Here is a 17,743-nt window from a genome sequence, read left to right on the forward strand (position 1 = left end):
GCTTGTATTTTGTGATTTTTCCCTCACTTCTACTCTATACTCTCTGGATGGTGTATGAGACTGAATGTTATGATCGGTGAGAGGTGGATGTCCTTAAATAGCTACAGACCATCAATGCAGCAGAAATCCCAAAAGGTCTCCTGTAGTTATAGATCCCAAAAGGTCTTCTACAATTGTACTGTTTGCACCACAAATGTTTTGTCTCCCAAATGAAAATGACAGGTCTGGAGTATGTTTACTGAAAACCTTACTTTATATTTTATTAGACAAAACATTTCGGATGACCCTCATTTAATTCTTGAATTGTTTACATAGTAATCATTTTAACCCCTCACATTAGGTATTTGTTAAAATCTAATGTTGATGTAAGAGCAAATCTTAAGTGATTGAGTTTACCATTACGATTTATGGCACAATTGAGGCTTACCGCATCCTGCAATTATCTCAATTGCAATATGATGTATTAAAAAAATTATAAATTTGATTGTTTTAATAAATAAAAAAATTAAATGTGTGTTGCAAGCTTGCAACACTTTGTCCATTTTTTTTTATTGTTTTGTTTGATATGAATTTGTTAATTTTATGTAATTGGGACCCACTTTTGAAAATGGGTTAGAGTTGCAGAGATTTATATATAAAATAGTAAGGAAATTGTAAATTTGATAATGTAAAAGTGAACTCACTTTTGAAAGTAAAAGAGTTTAGAATAATAAGGATAGCATGAGAGATTAAAAATATCATTTTTCCAAAAAAAAAAAAAATCAATCAACAAAAATAAATGAGGATACCCCTACAATTTCCCCCTCCAAATCATCCATCATGATGTGATACTAGTTAATTGGTTACTAATTCTAATTCTCTTTGGTTACTAATTTTTGTTTAATTAGCGATGTGTTAACCAATTCATGAGCATTGAATGATTACAAACCATATTAAGAGGCGAAATTTAGAAGGGATAAGAAACATTTTCCAAAATTAAAAATAGAATAAAAATATGGCGGCAAACGTTCTCTCTAAGACCATCTCCAAAGAAGGCATCAAAATACTATTTTGGTGTAAAAATTTGATGCAACCTTCCTCCAAGGAAGACACCAAATTCTAACTAAAATGGTGTAAATGAATAGTGTTATACCAAATATGGTGTAATACTATTCATCTACACCATTTTGGTGTAGAACTTTTTAAAATCTTTTTGTCAATTGGTTCTTTTAAAAAATTTATATTATTAGAAATAAATTATAAAGATGTAAAGATCTCATTGAGACGTTTAAAACGATATCAATATCGACTATAAAATAATTAAAAATTAAAATACATAAAAATATATAATTCATTTTAAACTATTATTATTTATATCAAAATTATATTTTATATTAAAATAATTAAAGTAAATAAAATTAAAATTTTAAATTATAAGAATACAAATTATTTTAGTTATGAATAGAATTTGGTGTAAATGGGTTGAAGAAGAAATAAAATTTGGTGCAAAATAAGGTAAAATATGTTAAAAATATTTCCTTTTAATATAAGATTTAGTGTTGTGGGTTGGAAATGGTCTTGGCCTCTAATAAAAAACTAAAAATATACTCCGTAGTTGAGAGTTGAGAGTAGAAAGAGTCCATCGAGACAGGAATTTTGTGGTGACAGTTTGTCCGTTGGATTTCTCCCTCTTCTTCTTCTTCTTCTTCTTCTTCTTCTCCATCGCCCTCGCTACTTCCACTTCTTCTTCATTAATCATTCTTCTGCCATGTTGAACTCGTCACTCTCTGTAACTCGCTCTCACTCTCTCCCTTCCACTCCCACTCTCTCTCCCCTTTCTTCTACTTCTTTCCCTTCTCTTTCATCGCCATCTCCCTCTTCTGTCTCTTGTCTGCTCCCTTCTTCTTCTTCCTTTTCAAAGAAACTCACTTCTCTCAGTTCTCTCAGTGTTTCCCAGCTCGCTCCTCCCAACGATCCTCGCAAACAACGGGTTAGCTGCTGTTTTTTTTTTTCTACAGTTCTTCATGAACCTTTTTTTAATGGATTTTTCTCATTCTTTCTTGTCATTGGAATTATATGATCAAATTGTAGGATTTTTATTTTTATTTTTATTTTTTTGCTTCGTAAACTGATATAATTTCCATTCAATTTTTGCTTTTCGTAATGAATGAGAAGAGCTTGAAGGTAAAATGTTCTCAAAGGGAGCCATTGAAGGTGATGATATCGGGAGCTCCGGCCTCGGGTAAAGGAACTCAGTGTGAAATGATTTCGCAAAAGGTCATTTCTTCAACTCCTAAATATATTATATAGATAGGTATCATTTTGTAATTTCATGCAAAATGTTTGGAATTTGATCAGATTGGATGAGCATTGCATTAAAAAGAAAACAGATTACTGAATTGAATAAACCACACAAATCAAACTCTAGTAGAGCATTAGTTATTGGGCATGCTCAGTTCCCAGCTATGGAAAGGAATAGTCAGATTTTCTTTTAGTGGCTGTTAATTTGTAATTCCTGAAAGGCCTTAATTGAGTAAAATGAAATGGTAATGTGTTACTATGGTCCATTACTATTTTGGGATACTTAAGCCTATCAAGAAAGAATGGGAAGACATAAATTATGAAAATGTTGAGAAGACTGTCTAATGTACCTTGGTTTTTGACATTTAATGTCATATAATCAAATTAATTTAGAACTAGCTTTATAACTAGGATCAAGGAAGTAGTGTAGTGAAATTTCTTGTCCCCACTTTCAGATCAAAATCCCAACTGTTTTTTTCTGTATTGACAAATAATTCTATTTAAAATTACCTGGAAAATTAGTTTTGTATCTTCCTTGTTGAAGCAAGTTCTTGGTGGTAGTATTCTCTCTTCTCCTGCCAATAATCCACAGACAGTTGAAGATACAAGTGCCCTGTTAGTCTCTGTCAGCACCATCTTCTCCGATAATTATTTTGCTTATCCTATTCTTTCATTGATTACACAAATTATAAACTTTTGGTTAATAGTTTGATGTAATCTCTATTTTAATTTCCAATTTTAATGAAGGAAATATTGCTAGATCCATAAACTTAAGCCACTGAAGTTGGCCCACTATTCCCACTAATGAATCTTCCCTGTGCTTTTTCTTCAGTTTGGATTGGTTCATATATCAACTGGTGATCTTCTTAGAGCTGAAGTGTCAGCGGGTACAGATATAGGAAACAAAGCCAAGGAGTACATGAATTCTGGTCATCTGGTTCCAGATGAGATTGTGACATCTGTATGAGATATTCTAGCAGCACAAATATCCTATTCTTCAATATATTTTAATTGCCTTATATTTTATAGATGGTGACAGCAAGATTATCTCTGAAAGATGCAAAAGAGAAAGGGTGGCTTCTGGATGGGTACCCTCGAAGTTTGGCCCAGGCTAAAAGTCTGGAGAAATTGAAAATCAGGCCAGATGTGTATATTATGCTTGATGTACGTCATTTTGTCTTTCATAATCATGCTGCAAATCTTTTTCCTTACCTGCTTCAGTATCATATATCTGTACTTGAAGTTAACCCAAGTTAGGCTATAGATTTTCCGTAATCTAGGGAAGTGTGGAATGTTTTTGATGATTGACAGAACTTCAATACTACGAAAGGCAGGAATAATTTGAAGCTTGATCTATACATAACTATGCAATACTTGTGCAAGTGAGATTTGCTGAATCTGTTTTTAGTTCTGCTAATGTGTATATATGTGTGTTTGCATGTGTGTTTTCCCTTCATTCTAATGCAACACATGTTGTAATGCTCTTTGTTTATATAGCTTGACATGCCTACAAAATCATTGAATAAAAAGTGAGATGCAAGTAGGAGGCAGTAATTTTGAAATTGTTGCACTTTAGAAGCAAAGGATGTTTTCGTTTAGCATATAAGACTCACTTATGGCTGATATTGATTTTCCCTTAATGATCTGGAGTCATGTTGCCAAAAGTACTATGCAGTTGAATCTTCAGCAAAAAGATCCTAGAGTGTATTGTCCATTTAAAACTATATTTTATTTAACCACTATTCAAGTATGCACATTACTGTCTCGCTGTCTGACTGCCTTTTAAACTTTAATATTACAATATTTGATCTGAAACAAGGGCAGGTAAGAAAATGGTTTTTCCCTGAATCAAGCTTAATAGACTTCTTTTCAAAGAACTAGTATGTGAAAGAAAATACTCTTATAATATTATGTTTGTTTCTTACCTCCTAAAAGGGTTATCAAATAGGTTGATTTCAAATGATAGGGACATCCTATGCCTTCTTCTGTCCATATAGCAGGCACTATTGTGCATGAGAGAAAGGAATATTGATTTTAAATTTTTTTTAAAAGGATTAGCCTGTCTGCTATAATAAAGACAGATATTGAATTAGTTTGACCTCTAATTTCATCCATCACTGAGTACTGGAAATGAAGTTGCACAAAAGCTTCGATATTGGCAGTTGTAATTACCAAAAACTCACAAAGGTTTTAATCATCTTGTCAACAATTCTCATATGCTATATCTTGGCTTTCTCTATTTGGACAGGTTCAAAGGATTCTTCTTTTTGCCTCCATTGTGCTTGATCTTTTACAGAAAGATTATCTTTTTATACAGGTTCCTGATGAGATTTTAATTGATAGATGCGTTGGTAGAAGGCTTGATCCTTTAACAGGAAGGATATACCATGAAAAGAATTTCCCGCCAGAGACTGAGGAAATTAAAGCAAGGCTTGTAACTCGTCCTGATGACACAGAAGAAAAGGTGTGTTAAACCAGCACTGAGACAAGTTTTTAGTTTCCTATTATCAGAACTTTTCTGGCAAGCCTTTTGAAACACTACTCCTCCACAAATAATTTAGTCTGGTCTCAAGAAAAAAAACAGTTGTGGACATGTAGGCATAGATATATAAAATAACAATTTGTCCACCAAACTCATGAAATAACCTTAATAAAGTTAGGGAGAGCTTTGGAAAGATTGTCACGCATCTAAATGCAATGACACTTCACAAGCTACATACTATATCTTTCAGGTGAAAGCACGCCTGCAAATATATAAGCAAAATTCAGAAGCCGTCTTGCCCATATACTTGGATATACTCAGGAAGGTATGTTTTCAGAATCTTAGATAATGCTGATTGTACTGTCTTGTCTGTTCCTCTATGGCTTCATGATCTTTTGCAATTATCCATTCTAAACCATGCAGGTCGATGGCAACCGCATGAAAGAAGTAGTTTTCAATGAAATAGACTTACTGTTGTCATATGTACTGAATGAGAAAGAAAAAGCAGCGAAATCAGGTATGGACTTCAAGCTTAGTAGTTAGCAGAATGCTTTATTACAGAATGAGAAAGAAAAGGCAATGATATGTTACCCAGTTATACATGTTGCTCTTGGAGTCACTAGAAATTCATTCTTATTGATTGCAGAATTATCAACAAAAACTACTACTAGCCAAGCTAATATGGTATCTTCAAGCAAGGTATATGCAGATCTTGTTGCTCCTTTGGTCCCTCAATTATTAGGATATAGTTGATTTCGTCCCCTTTAATCCTCATAGCAGAAATTGTCCTCACTTTTCAGACTTCGTTGTAAATTTAGTCCCTCTGTCTATAGCCACTGTTAACGGCACTAAAAGTGGGCTATTTTGGTAAAAGCATCTTGACTCCCAAATTATTAAAATTAAAATAATCAACATGAATTTAATATTTAAAATTTAATTAAATCTTAACTATAATTACATTAAATTTACTAGTCTCATGGCTTGGCTAGCCAATATTTCTTCTCCCATTACAGGTCATGGTTATCTTAGTTTTTCTATTACTATGGACAATTAGAAGGATTAATTTTCATTTAATTAAACTAGATAATGCATTTTTTGTCATTTTGTTCTATATAAGCTGTTAACTTTATGTTCATTCATTTTTCTCTACATGCAGGCAATTAAGCCAAAATGAAATTAATTTTAAAAAATCACAATATGAACTATATATACCTTAACCTTTTCTTAAATAATACTCCGTAGTTCTTAGGAGTTAGAATTATGCTAATAGCCCGATCATTTATATTATCGGTGTCCCTATTGAAACCCACCAAAATTGGAAACAAAAAGAAAAATTCTTCTTATTATTTGTTGGGGGTTTTCTTTTTAAGTGTATTAACATTGTTAACAGTGCCTATAGGCAGAGGGACTAAATCCACAACAAAATCTGAAGATTGGGGACTATTTTTGTTATGAGAATTAACAGGGGACTAATTTGACAATATCCTTGTAATTGAGGGACTATAAATGCAATTTACACATTTAAATATAATAGAGATGGTTATATATCTGCAAGTTCCCTAACTCTTCATGGTCCATTTTACAGGACAATTGGAGAGGTATACCAACCAGATTGAACAACATCCCTCATTCTCGAGAAATTAGGGAATATTTCTATGATGATGTGCTCCAAGCTATCCAAAGAGCTGTAAACAATGGGAAAACACGTTTAAAGGTTTGTTGTTGTTGTTGTTGTTGTTTTTTGAGTGATTGAGTTGAGCCCAAACTTAAACTGAACATTTTGCATCGGTTATATACATTAACACATGTAACCAGCTGCACAAAACATATTTTCTTCCTCTGAACATCCCTGCAGGTTATTTGATTTCTTTTTGTTGCTACTTTTAAATTCAAGAACCAATTAGCAATCTACAATAGTTTGATACTGGACTAACATGAGTTCATATAAGTATATTATTTCTTCCTCTGTGTGTGTCTTTGTGCGCATGCATGAAAGGAATTCGTTCATTTTGTTATTCTATGTTTAGCATATTTTTGAACTTTTATATTGGAAAAATGAATGCTGCAAGGATCTAATGCTAACATGTTATTTTCTTCCACTGATTTCCTTAATGCTGTATGTGCATGGAAAATTAATATTAATCAAACCAATGAATTCTCTAATGATGTATGTACATGGAAAATTACGTTATCAAATGAATGAGTTCTCCAAGCTTAATTGTAAAAACCATGCTTATTAACTGCCTTGTTACTTGAATGTGACCAGAAAGCAGTGCATCTATCAATATCTTCATTGGATTTCATACACTCAAGTTTGGGCTAAGACAACTTGCTTTTTCATTTCAAAATGACAGGTAGAGATCAATATTCCTGAGCTAAATCCTGAAATGGTAAGGAAATAATTTTTTAAAAAGTTTCATTTAGATTTCTTGGAGTTAACCATACCCTATTGCTTGGAGCTCGAAAGACACCACTTACAACAAGTTTCCACCCTGATAGCACAGGATGTTTATCGAATAGGTACACTAATGGAACTTGTTCGAGTCCTTGCTCTCTCATTTGCTGATGATGGAAAACGTATCAAGGTATGTTTTCAAATGCTTTCCCGCTTTCTTTCACCTTCCTGTTAAGGAAATTTATAAATTTTTAACTTTCTGTATCTCCTTTTTAGGTTTGTGTTCAAGGCTCTATGGGTGAAGGAGCACTTGCAGGAATGCCTTTGCAACTTGCAGGAAGTAGAACGATACTTGAGTACATGGATTGGGGTGATGATGGTGCTCTGGGTACCTTTGTCAAGATAGGTGCAATTGGTATGTACTAAGTAATTAGTTATTCTGACTGTAATTATTTGTGTAATTCCATTAGTTGATAAATTTAAGCTTTTTCCATTAGATTTTTTCAATTCTAATTATATTATTTGTGTCTAAATGGGTTTTACTAGCTAACTGATATTACTACCCTAATGATTATCATCTTCCATTAGATTTTGTACATCATTATAATTGAATTTGCTGTTCATTTCTTTTTATATTTTGAATTTAAAAGTTTTCATGATGCAGGTAATAGAATGATACCAAAATTGAAAGCGAAGTACATAAATCTGATTAATGTTTCTTTTGTTTTTTTTGTTTTTAATTAGAAGCAAGATTTATTGCCTGGAAATATATAACAGATTATGCATGGAATATGTCCAATTTGACTACCTCCAGGGGTTGTTTGGTTCAGTCATCCCAAACAACAGGGTTATGTAATCCCATCCCCTCTCCCATTTTAGAACTCTAGGGAACCTCTTAAAGTTTACCAAACTTGCAATTTGGGGTGGGGGTGTGTGGCCGTTGTTTGTCCAATTTCCCTGTAATATCATGAACCAAACAACCCCTTAATTACATGCAGGCTTGTTAAATATTTCAGTGTTAAAAGGTATATGTTACTAGTATTTTGTGTCATTCAGGGGCCAAGGAGGTTGAGGAACAGGATGACATGTTCATTTTAGTGGCTCCTCAGAATGCAGTGGGGAATTGCATTATTGGCGTAATTGACAGAAAACTACAAAATTTTGTTCCAAAGTACATATCTGCTTAGCTGCTTTATTTATTTATTTATCTATCTATCTTCTCTCTGTTAAACGATGCAGGATTTAAAAGCTATGACTGATGCAGCTGGTAGCCGTCCAGTCATTCTCATCAATCCCAGACTGAAGGTTGGCTTTCCACTGTTGCTAAGCTGAATGCACTTACTCCCATTTGAATATATCTAGAACTAGCTTAAAATGCAATACCAGGATCTCATACTGGGTTGGCATAAATCATGTTTATATGTAGTAGAAATAGCTTAGTTTCTAAGTCAATAACCTATTTCAGCAAGGCAAAGCTCATCGAATGAGTATAGGAACATATGCAATGAGTGGCATGGCCTATTTAGGGGAAACATAAGTCTCTTAAGATCATGTATTCATGTTTGGCATTATTAAAATGAATGAGAAGGCTTCTAACTATCTTTTGTCATATTCTGGTGTAGGATGTACCTGGCTCAAGTGGCATCATGCAAGTAAGTACAAATGACTAAGCTATCATAATAATTATAATAATAATAATTATATATTAATAATTATATATATATATATATATATATATATATATAAAAGCAAAAGCAAAGTACCAAAATTTTCCTGTTTTCTGAATTTTTTAAAAAATTATACTAGACAATGGGTCGACAACAGAGATTGGAATATGCGGCATCATTTGAGATATGCTACTTGTTTCGCCTTCTATATTATGCCGGAACTCAATACCCAATTATGGCTGCCCTAAGGTTAGTTTGCTATTTGACACTAGCATTCTGAATTTTTTTCTTTTTAGAATTACACTTTAAGAATCAGTATACCTTAGCTTCTAGTCTTCTACAAAGATGTTATACATCCAAATGGGCACAATATATAATTTCTTATAGTGTTTTTCTCTGATCCATGTTCTGTGTACTTTCTAATTTCAGAATGACTTACCCATATCCTTATGAGTTATACAAGAGGGTTGATGAAGCACCTGGTAAGGAAAAATATGTTCTGTTGACAACCTTTGAGGAAAGGCCTAGTGGTGATGAAATTAACAACGCCTTTGAAGGCAAACCAAGGTACAATTCATTAAAGCTCATCGCCTTCTTCGTTTTCATCACTTCTCATTCCAAACTGTAAAATCATTTAACAACCTATGCTATTATCATTGATTGTTTACAGAATCCAAGAAAAGAAGCCTCTAGGAATTTGGTAAGAATCTACATTGTTTCCACAAATTAAGGTGGCCTTGAAAATATTGACATGCTTACATATTCTTCTTGTAGGGGATTCTTGAGTGGTATTCTTTGAGTGAAAACAGGAACAAGAGATCTCAAATTTGCACTCCATTACATCTTAACAATGGTAAACTGAAGAATATATAACCTTAGATTCCTTTCCAGTTTCCATCTTTCTGATCAGTATCTCATTCTGTGACAGAAAAGTATTCATCGAAGTGGAAAAAGTGCAAGATGTTGCATGGGGAAAATGCATTTCAAGATACCTCGCAGAGCTCCCTATTGCATGTAACTTATGCAAGACCTTCTTTTTTTATCTATGTTTTCTGTTTATAATAAGGTGAAGAAACATCAGTCTTAATTTCAACATGTTATTATATTGGTTCTGCTCTTTAAATTTTATGTAGAGTTGTTATATGTAAATATACGTTCGACCTTTCTACAATCATTCCTAAGCTTCTTGGCGTATATATGTACCATTCTTTTAACTTCATCAACAATGCGAAACGATGTAGGAATGACTTCTTCCTCGTGGATGTATTGCGATTCACGGAAATATTGTGGCTAAAGAATTTGTGGATGAAAATTTATTCTCAGATTTTTTGGATCTAAATTTGTCGCTATATGAAGTAAACACGGAAACGATGAAAATCCGTACAAAATTTCGGGATTACGTACGCCGCCGCGTCATATCGTTTACCCAAATTGGGTTATACGCATCAGCTGATTTCATGTGCTTCTTGATAAATGCCTAATTGGAGAGTAATATTTTACCAATCAAAAACATTTTACTCAACATATTATCACTTATTTTTAATTTTACTTTTTTTTTAGTATAATTTAACTTTATTTAATTAATTCATTTTGAAATTGTACAATTCACCGACAACTAATAAGTTACATCCTTATATTAAAATCACTTTTACTTATGAAGTTCCAAGATTCGAACCATGTGAATACAATTACCTTAAAATCTATTAAAACACATGAGCAAGTGTTTTGTGGTCTTACCCGGTATGAATATGATTAGTCTCTTCTTGGTGTATGGGGTCCTAGTGTACCCTAACTGGGGGAAACTTCTGACCAAACCAAAAGATCACTTTTTTATTTTCAATTTGGTGAAACCAGTCAATTATAAAGAATTTTGTGAGTTATAAAAAAAATTTACAGTCATCACTAGTCAAAAGCATGCACTAAGTAAGTGTTTCACACAATTTTTTGAGGGTAAAATCTCCCATTCTTCCCTAACTTTTAACAAGTAACATGTCCTTAACAACTCATGTGGAAGTAGTTTTGTCTAACAAATAATTAAATTTGGCACCTTAAAAATCAGTGAGGGATGACATGTAAAAAAATCATGAAAACTAGAGATCAATAACTAAGGGTGTATTTAATTAAGATTTTTATATAGCTTTATAAAGTTTAATCTATTTTAAATGATTTTTTTTATAATTTCTTTATACTTTTATAGATTTTGTAAGAATTTATATTTTTAAAAAATATTATGTTCATAAAGAAGCAAGCAAAGAGTTTTTTTTTTTTTTTTCAAATTTCTTTATTAATAAGCTATAAAGATGGATTTTTTTTAGTACTACTTACTCTATTACAAATTACAATGTAGTATTTGTTCGAACTTGTGACTTTCCATTTGGAAGAGTCACATAAATGTCATTGAGTTACAAGCTACTTGGCACGGAAATTGTTTTTCAAGTGAGAAATTTGAAAATAATTCAAAAAAACACTTTTTATTTTACATTTTTCAGGAAAATAATTTTTTTTACTAATTACTAAACACACCCTAACTTGTTATATTTTTCATCAATTTACCCTTTATACTTTTACCTTTTTACAGTGATTAAACAAGCCAACTAGGTGAATTTCATTTGAGGAGCAAACTAGAAAATAAATCACATTTTATTTGTCTCCAAACACAATTGTCCCTTACATTTAAATGATAGGGATGTAGTAATTAATAAAATTGAAAATTTGATTAGCATTTAATTGAATACTATATTTAAACTTTAAAGTCTTCGCATAAATTGAAATAAATGGTAATAATTAATTAATTAGCAATGAAGCCAATTAATTTACAAATAGGTAAATAATAGAAAAAGTACAATTTATCATAAATATAAATATATATATATATATATATATATATATATATATATATAAACTTTATGATATAATTCAATGATAAATTATATTAAAACTTTACGTCAAACTTCTATCTATTCTCTTATCAAATCAAATGTAACGTAAAACAAAATATATACGTACGTAATGTTACTGCCAAACTTCCTGCCTCCAACTATCACTTTCATTTATGTCCATGTGGATGTGGTCACAGCTCACATGCACCGCTATCCATAGGGGTGGGCGTAATTTGGATTACCCGAACTAACACCCGAAATCCGAACCGAATTTTAAATTTTGGGTGAACCCAAATAGTTATCGGTTCGGATATTTTAAATTTTGGTATATCCGAATATAAATTTGGTTCGGATATCGGGTGTTAAAAATTTACCCACACCCGACCCGAAACCCGAACTAACCAAAATTTTATTATAAATATAATAATATATATTATATATTTAGTTATCAATGTATTTCATAATTAATAATATATTAATTTTAAAAAGTTTATTGGTTAATTATTACTATTTGTCTTATTTTTAGTTTGATAGTATATGAAAAAAAATATAAATAATAAAATAATAAAAACATAAAAAATTAAAATTGATAAAAATAAAATTTTGGGTATATCCAAACTAACCCGAAATAAACCCGAAATAATTTCACCCGAACCGAACATATCCGAATTAAATTTGGTTCGGATATCGGGTGTCAAAAACATCACCCGAAATTTTCGGATATCCGAAATAAAATTCGGGTATCACCCGAACCGAACCGACGCCCACCCCTAGCTATCCATCTCTTTCATAGAACAAACACAAACAAAATTACTCTCTACAAGTGTATGTATAACCAAGCAAAGTGGTTGCTCCCTAACAAATTGTAAAGTATTATTTATGTTAGGGCCAAACGTCTACTCTTGAGCATACTGTATCATTTGATATTCTTGATTCTACTCTTGAGCATACTGTATCATTTGATATTCTTGAATTGTGTAGAAGTCAATGAATGGCCACTTCAGATAGTAACTTCAAAGGATGGATATGATCCGAGTTAAAGATTTGACTTTAGTCTTGTATTAATGCCATTATTGACTTTAATGTCGTATTAATGTGATTAAAAAATTATTTTTTTACATTTCCTTGTCAACTTTTCCTTATGTTTGTGCTTTTTATTTGAGTCAGAGAAAGGGGTTTGTTGTAAGCCAAATGAAAAGATAGATGATGGTAGTATCAACTAATTTTTCCAATTTTCCATAGGTTATTTTATCTGCAATACTCTCTCACGTCTAAAAGTGGATCCTACTTTTACATTATCAAATTTACAATTCTTTACAACTCAATACGATAGCTCAAGTGACAAGTAAGCTCTCTTTGTCGAGAAGAATTTTGGAAGAACCCTCCCGTGCCTCCCGCCGTGAACGCGGGTGGACCCGAACCCAGTGGATTTATATAAAAAAAAAAATTACAATTCTTTACTATTTTATCTATATCTCTGCAATACTATCTCACTCCTAATCAAAAACTAAAATAAAAAAAATGTACAAAAGGCTGCAGCAGAGCAACTGTGTCCCCTTTTGTACGGTTTGCAACCCAAATCAACAATAAAAAAAATATATAAATGTTATTAAAAATTTCATGTCATCTTGTCAAGGTCTCAATTGCAGGGATATTTTCAGCCTTAATCAATAAAAGATTATCTCAAAGTTTTTTTTAAAAAAAGTTTAAAGTTAATAAAAGTAAATTAAATATAATAATAGAATAAGGAATTAAGTATGTTAAAGGTCAATTTCAGATCACCTGTATCCGTTAAAGATGATGATTGAATGAATGCATATATGAATGAGTGAGGGAATTTGAAGATATAGATACATATCCACCAAATTTGTTCATTTCATGAATTGGGCCTGGGAAGTGCCTACTACTTCAGTTCTAAAATTCAACAGAAACCGCACTCAGAAAGAGTTAAGGAGAGGAGAGAGGAGAGAGGAGAGAGAAGATAGAATTGGAGATGGCAGGAGGAGGATCAATTGCAGAAACTGGGGTGAACAAAGAGAGGGCTAAAGAGTACCAAGGAAGGGTGACACCCTATGTCATCATAGCATGTTTAGTTGCTGCTGTTGGAGGCTCACTCTTTGGTTATGACATTGGAGTTTCAGGTGATTCTTGATTCTTCCACTTTCAAAACCTCAATATCTCAGAACTCATCAAAATACTCATGAAAACAACACCAGAAAACATTAGGAGAATATTCTACTTCTTCACTTTTCTCTTCTTTGCCCCGTCTCCCTCCCCCTTCCCACCCCCAAAACCCACCAGCAGAAGGTATGTAGAAAAGCATCAATTCCAGAGTCAACGACAAAGACTGACTGGAAGGCTGCTTAGGCGACCTGCAATTTATCTCTCCAACAACACTTGGGCAGGAGTTCTTAGGATTTAGGATTAGTTTGGCCTAAGCTGGAAACCTAATGTATCAAAAAAAAAAAATAAATAAATAAATAAAATTGCATCATCTCTTTATTCCTTTGGGTGTGGATTCAGGACTCAGGAGCAAAATGATTCAGACAAACTCAATAAACAGAAACAAAATTACTACAGTAGCCTCTTCAGGCCAAAGATCAGAACTAAAAGGTCCCCAACTGAAAAAGGCATGCCAGATTATAGCAATACACATAAATTGTGGGTTAGGACTAAGTAGTTGTGGCAGAAACAGAAGTTCAGATGCATTTAGAAAAAATTTGTTTCCCTATGTGACTAAAGTTTTTCCTTCATTTCTTCGAATGCATAACAGGGGGAGTGACATCAATGGATGAATTTCTTGAGCGGTTCTTCCGCCCAGTGTATGAAAAAAAGAAGCATGCACATGAAGACAACTACTGCAAATATGACAGCCAAAGTCTTTCAGCGTTTACCTCATCTTTATATTTAGCTGGTTTAGTCACGTCTCTGGCTGCATCGCGCATCACTAGGAGCCGTGGACGTCGCATGAGTATAATATGTGGTGGTATCAGTTTTCTTGTTGGAGCTGCTCTCAACGCCTCAGCTGTCAACCTGGTCATGCTTCTTTTAGGCAGAATTATGCTTGGTATAGGCATTGGCTTTGGTAACCAGGTTAGCAATTTCATGTGTTGTCCCAGAATACAACTTTATTTTATCAGAGATAGGAACCTGCAATTTCAAGGAATGCTTGACAAAAAGGTGAAAGAGATAATAATTAAACAAGATGAAAAGAAATTCAGGACAATGCAGACAATTTATAGCATTAGATTTTCTGAGGCAAGTGTATTAACTCTCTGTTGGTTTTCTTGAAGGCGGTCCCATTATATTTGTCAGAGATGGCACCAGCCCATATTAGAGGAGCCTTGAACATGCTGTTTCAATTAGCAACAACGCTCGGGATCTTCACAGCAAACATGATCAACTATGGAACAAGCAAGCTTCATCCTTGGGGATGGAGGCTTTCATTAGGCCTTGCTGCACTGCCAGCTTTGTTGATGACCGTGGGGGGAATACTTCTTCCTGAGACACCAAACAGTTTAATTGAACAGGGGAAAAGGGAGAAAGGAAGAGGAGTTTTGCAAAAAATAAGAGGGACCGAGAATGTGGATGCAGAGTATGAAGACATGATTGAGGCAAGTGACTTGGCAAGGTCAATTCACCATCCATTCAGAAACATTCTGCAGAGGAGAAACCGGCCTCAACTCATCATGGCAATCTTCATGCCAACATTCCAGATACTTACGGGAATAAATATTATACTCTTCTATGCTCCAGTGTTGTTCCAGAGTATGGGATTCAAAGGAACTGCAGCCCTCTACTCGTCTGCTTTGACTGGAGCTGTTCTTGTTTCATCTACAGTGGTTTCCATGGCTGCAGTAGATAGTTGGGGCCGAAGAGTTCTGCTCATTTCTGGCGGAATCCAAATGATCATCTGCCAGGTAAAAGAGATGGTAGTAATTAGAACACACCTAAATAAATAAATCCAGATACTCAAAAACTTCTTATAACATGTGATGTTGCAACACTGTTAAAACCTACAGAAAGGAAATGAACAACTGAATCAGCAAAATATAATAGTATGTTTTCTTCAACGTGAACTGTTGCTGATACAGAAATGGCAATGCTTACAATTACAGGTTATCGCTGCCATAATTCTAGGCCTGAAATTTGGAGATGATAAGGTGCTCTCAAAAGGCTATTCAATCTTAGTGGTGGCTGTTATCTGCCTCTTTGTCGCGGCCTTTGGGTGGTCTTGGGGTCCTTTAGGATGGACAGTGCCAAGTGAAATTTTCCCACTGGAGACACGCTCTGCTGGCCAAAGCATCACAGTGGCTGTGAATCTCTTCTTCACTTTTGCAATAGCACAATCTTTCCTCTCACTTCTGTGTGCTCTCAAATTCGGGATTTTCCTACTCTTTGCTGGCTTTATCACCATCATGACAATTTTTGTCTATCTTTTTCTACCTGAAACAAAGGGAGTTCCTATTGAAGAGATGATGCAGCTGTGGCAGAAGCACTGGTTCTGGAAGAAAATTGTTTCTGGTATCCATTGACTGTCACCACCGTTAGCCAGAGAAAAGTTGCTAACTTCATTTTCTGCAAGTCTTTGTAACTTAAAGAGTACAGAGAAATTCAGGTAAATGTATTGAATTGAACAAAATCTTAACCAACCAATACTTTGAGAATTAAGCATGCATCATAATTTAATACAACATAAATCTGAGTCAAGAAGTTTGTTTTTCCTAATGTATGTTTATGCATTTCACTCAATCATGATATACCAAAGTTCACAAAGTTTAAATGCATCTAATTAAAAAAAATGCATTATAATATAAGATTTCCTCATGGTCTTCTGTGGGGATGCTGATGGACAACGAAAACAAGGCCAATATACAGACCAAAGACAATGATGCTTTTAATAAGTAGTCAAGAACAGATAGATCCAAAGTCAACAGACACATGATCACATCTACTCTAACAGTGCTCAGGTAATAAGCAAGCGTCTTCGTTGGACAAATTCCAGTCTACAAAGTTTTATGTTAATCATTCTCTGAGTCTTGGTTACCACTAATCTCTATTTCTATCACATGAGAAACAAATCACAGATGTAATAATTTGGGGCTAAAATTCAGCAACTATATGGAACTTTAAGGAGCTTCTCAGTTTGGTATGGACTATGGAGTAGTCTCTAAATTTGTTGCTGTTTCTCTTTTAATGGACATAAGGCCATCTTGGATGATAGTGACAAGTTAATTATTTTGGCTGTAAACCTCTCTCCACTTCAAAAAACAAAGAATCATTCCTTTCCTACCTCTGTGCATCCAGGTTCAGGATTTCCTCTTCTTTGTTGGATGGATTACGATTCCAAAAATCTTCATCTACCTGTTCCACCTGAAACTAAACACATCCCTATTGAAGAGATTATGCTGTGGAAAAAACATCCATTCTGGGAGAACACTACCAGCTATCCTGAAGCTAATGAAAATAGCAGCAGCATAGGCAAGAAAATGATTAAGTTACACGGTTACACATGCAAGTAGAAACTCAAACATACAAAGGGCATAATGAATGAAGTGATTATACCTATGTGCATCCTCAACACTGAACCAGATCAATCATTCAAAAATGAACTTATAAATAAAAAGTATAACACAAATACTGCTCAGGGTAATGCACAGTAATCATCTCTATCATACTCAGAGGACCAAATGACCAATAATGAGCAGAATTCATCAAAGAATTGATTCTTGTTTTATGTCATATGCATCAGACATAAAACACACATCTCCTTTTACGATAAGGCAACAACAGTGCCAGAATTGTTGACCAAATAAAGTGAAAATTAAATCCCATAAAAGCCAGAAGAAAAGAAAGACAATCAATTCCCAATACAGTATGAGAACTGTTTCAAGCAGTGGCACACATTTCATTTTTGGTTCAGAAGAAATGTCACATCTTTATCAACCTACAGATACATGAACCAAAAAAGATCAAGCAGGAATGCAAAAGCTCATCAACCAGAAATATTTTCCCCTGCCATCGTCCAAATTAAAATCAA

General features: G+C 33.6%; 2 protein-coding genes and 1 long non-coding RNA gene across 5 annotated transcripts; 2 read left to right on the forward strand and 1 right to left on the reverse strand.

Moving 5' to 3' along the window:
* The first annotated feature begins 1,615 nt into the window (after positions 1-1,615).
* Positions 1,616-10,086, forward strand: LOC116013390 (adenylate kinase 5, chloroplastic). 3 transcript variants are annotated; one of them, XM_031253112.1, is made up of 20 exons: positions 1,616-1,969; positions 2,155-2,256; positions 3,113-3,241; positions 3,310-3,444; positions 4,598-4,744; positions 5,013-5,087; positions 5,186-5,279; positions 5,409-5,461; positions 6,348-6,476; positions 7,117-7,152; positions 7,267-7,347; positions 7,434-7,572; positions 8,214-8,293; positions 8,397-8,462; positions 8,780-8,809; positions 8,964-9,073; positions 9,254-9,391; positions 9,495-9,524; positions 9,599-9,677; positions 9,753-10,086. In XM_031253112.1, exons 1-19 carry the CDS (start codon positions 1,748-1,750, stop codon positions 9,621-9,623), a joined length of 1,821 nt encoding a protein of 606 aa, XP_031108972.1. In that variant the 5' UTR covers positions 1,616-1,747; the 3' UTR covers positions 9,624-9,677; positions 9,753-10,086. The 3 variants fall into 3 exon arrangements, with proteins under 3 accessions (XP_031108972.1, XP_031108973.1, XP_031108974.1); XM_031253113.1 differs by lacking the exons at positions 1,616-1,969; positions 2,155-2,256 and having other exon boundaries at positions 3,237-3,241; positions 3,320-3,444; XM_031253114.1 differs by lacking the exons at positions 1,616-1,969; positions 2,155-2,256; positions 3,113-3,241; positions 3,310-3,444 and adding an exon at positions 3,631-3,662 and having other exon boundaries at positions 4,624-4,744.
* Positions 10,087-13,497: 3,411 nt separating this feature from the next.
* On the forward strand, positions 13,498-16,413 carry LOC116011732 (sugar carrier protein A-like). The gene is made up of 4 exons (XM_031251137.1): positions 13,498-13,844; positions 14,477-14,796; positions 14,997-15,623; positions 15,822-16,413. The coding sequence occupies exons 1-4, from the start codon at positions 13,697-13,699 to the stop codon at positions 16,236-16,238; spliced, it is 1,512 nt and encodes a 503-aa protein (XP_031106997.1). The 5' UTR covers positions 13,498-13,696; the 3' UTR covers positions 16,239-16,413.
* On the reverse strand, positions 14,023-15,064 carry LOC116011733. Its single transcript, XR_004097087.1, has 3 exons — positions 14,976-15,064; positions 14,598-14,853; positions 14,023-14,150 (listed from the first exon to the last, which is right to left on the reverse strand). It is a non-coding gene; the product is annotated as an uncharacterized LOC116011733 (long non-coding RNA).
* Positions 16,414-17,743: the final 1,330 nt, after the last annotated feature.

Source organism: Ipomoea triloba, chromosome 3 (assembly GCF_003576645.1).
Source record: "Ipomoea triloba cultivar NCNSP0323 chromosome 3, ASM357664v1".
Classification (NCBI taxonomy): Eukaryota; Viridiplantae; Streptophyta; class Magnoliopsida; order Solanales; family Convolvulaceae; genus Ipomoea; species Ipomoea triloba.

What these genes read in the sequence shown, in the direction of transcription:
- LOC116013390 (XM_031253112.1), top strand. Translation starts at nt 1,748, where the DNA reads ATGTTGAACTCGTCACTCTCTGTAACTCGCTCTCACTCTCTCCCTTCC. An exon ending in GTGAAATGATTTCGCAAAAG is followed by an intron (nt 2,257 to 3,112) that starts GTCATTTCTTCA and finishes CTTTTTCTTCAG; the next exon opens with TTTGGATTGGTTCATATATC. An exon ending in TGTCAAGATAGGTGCAATTG is followed by an intron (nt 7,573 to 8,213) that starts GTATGTACTAAG and finishes TGTGTCATTCAG; the next exon opens with GGGCCAAGGAGGTTGAGGAA.
- LOC116011732 (XM_031251137.1), top strand. Translation starts at nt 13,697, where the DNA reads ATGGCAGGAGGAGGATCAATTGCAGAAACTGGGGTGAACAAAGAGAGG. An exon ending in TTATGACATTGGAGTTTCAG is followed by an intron (nt 13,845 to 14,476) that starts GTGATTCTTGAT and finishes AATGCATAACAG; the next exon opens with GGGGAGTGACATCAATGGAT. An exon ending in GCATTGGCTTTGGTAACCAG is followed by an intron (nt 14,797 to 14,996) that starts GTTAGCAATTTC and finishes GTTTTCTTGAAG; the next exon opens with GCGGTCCCATTATATTTGTC.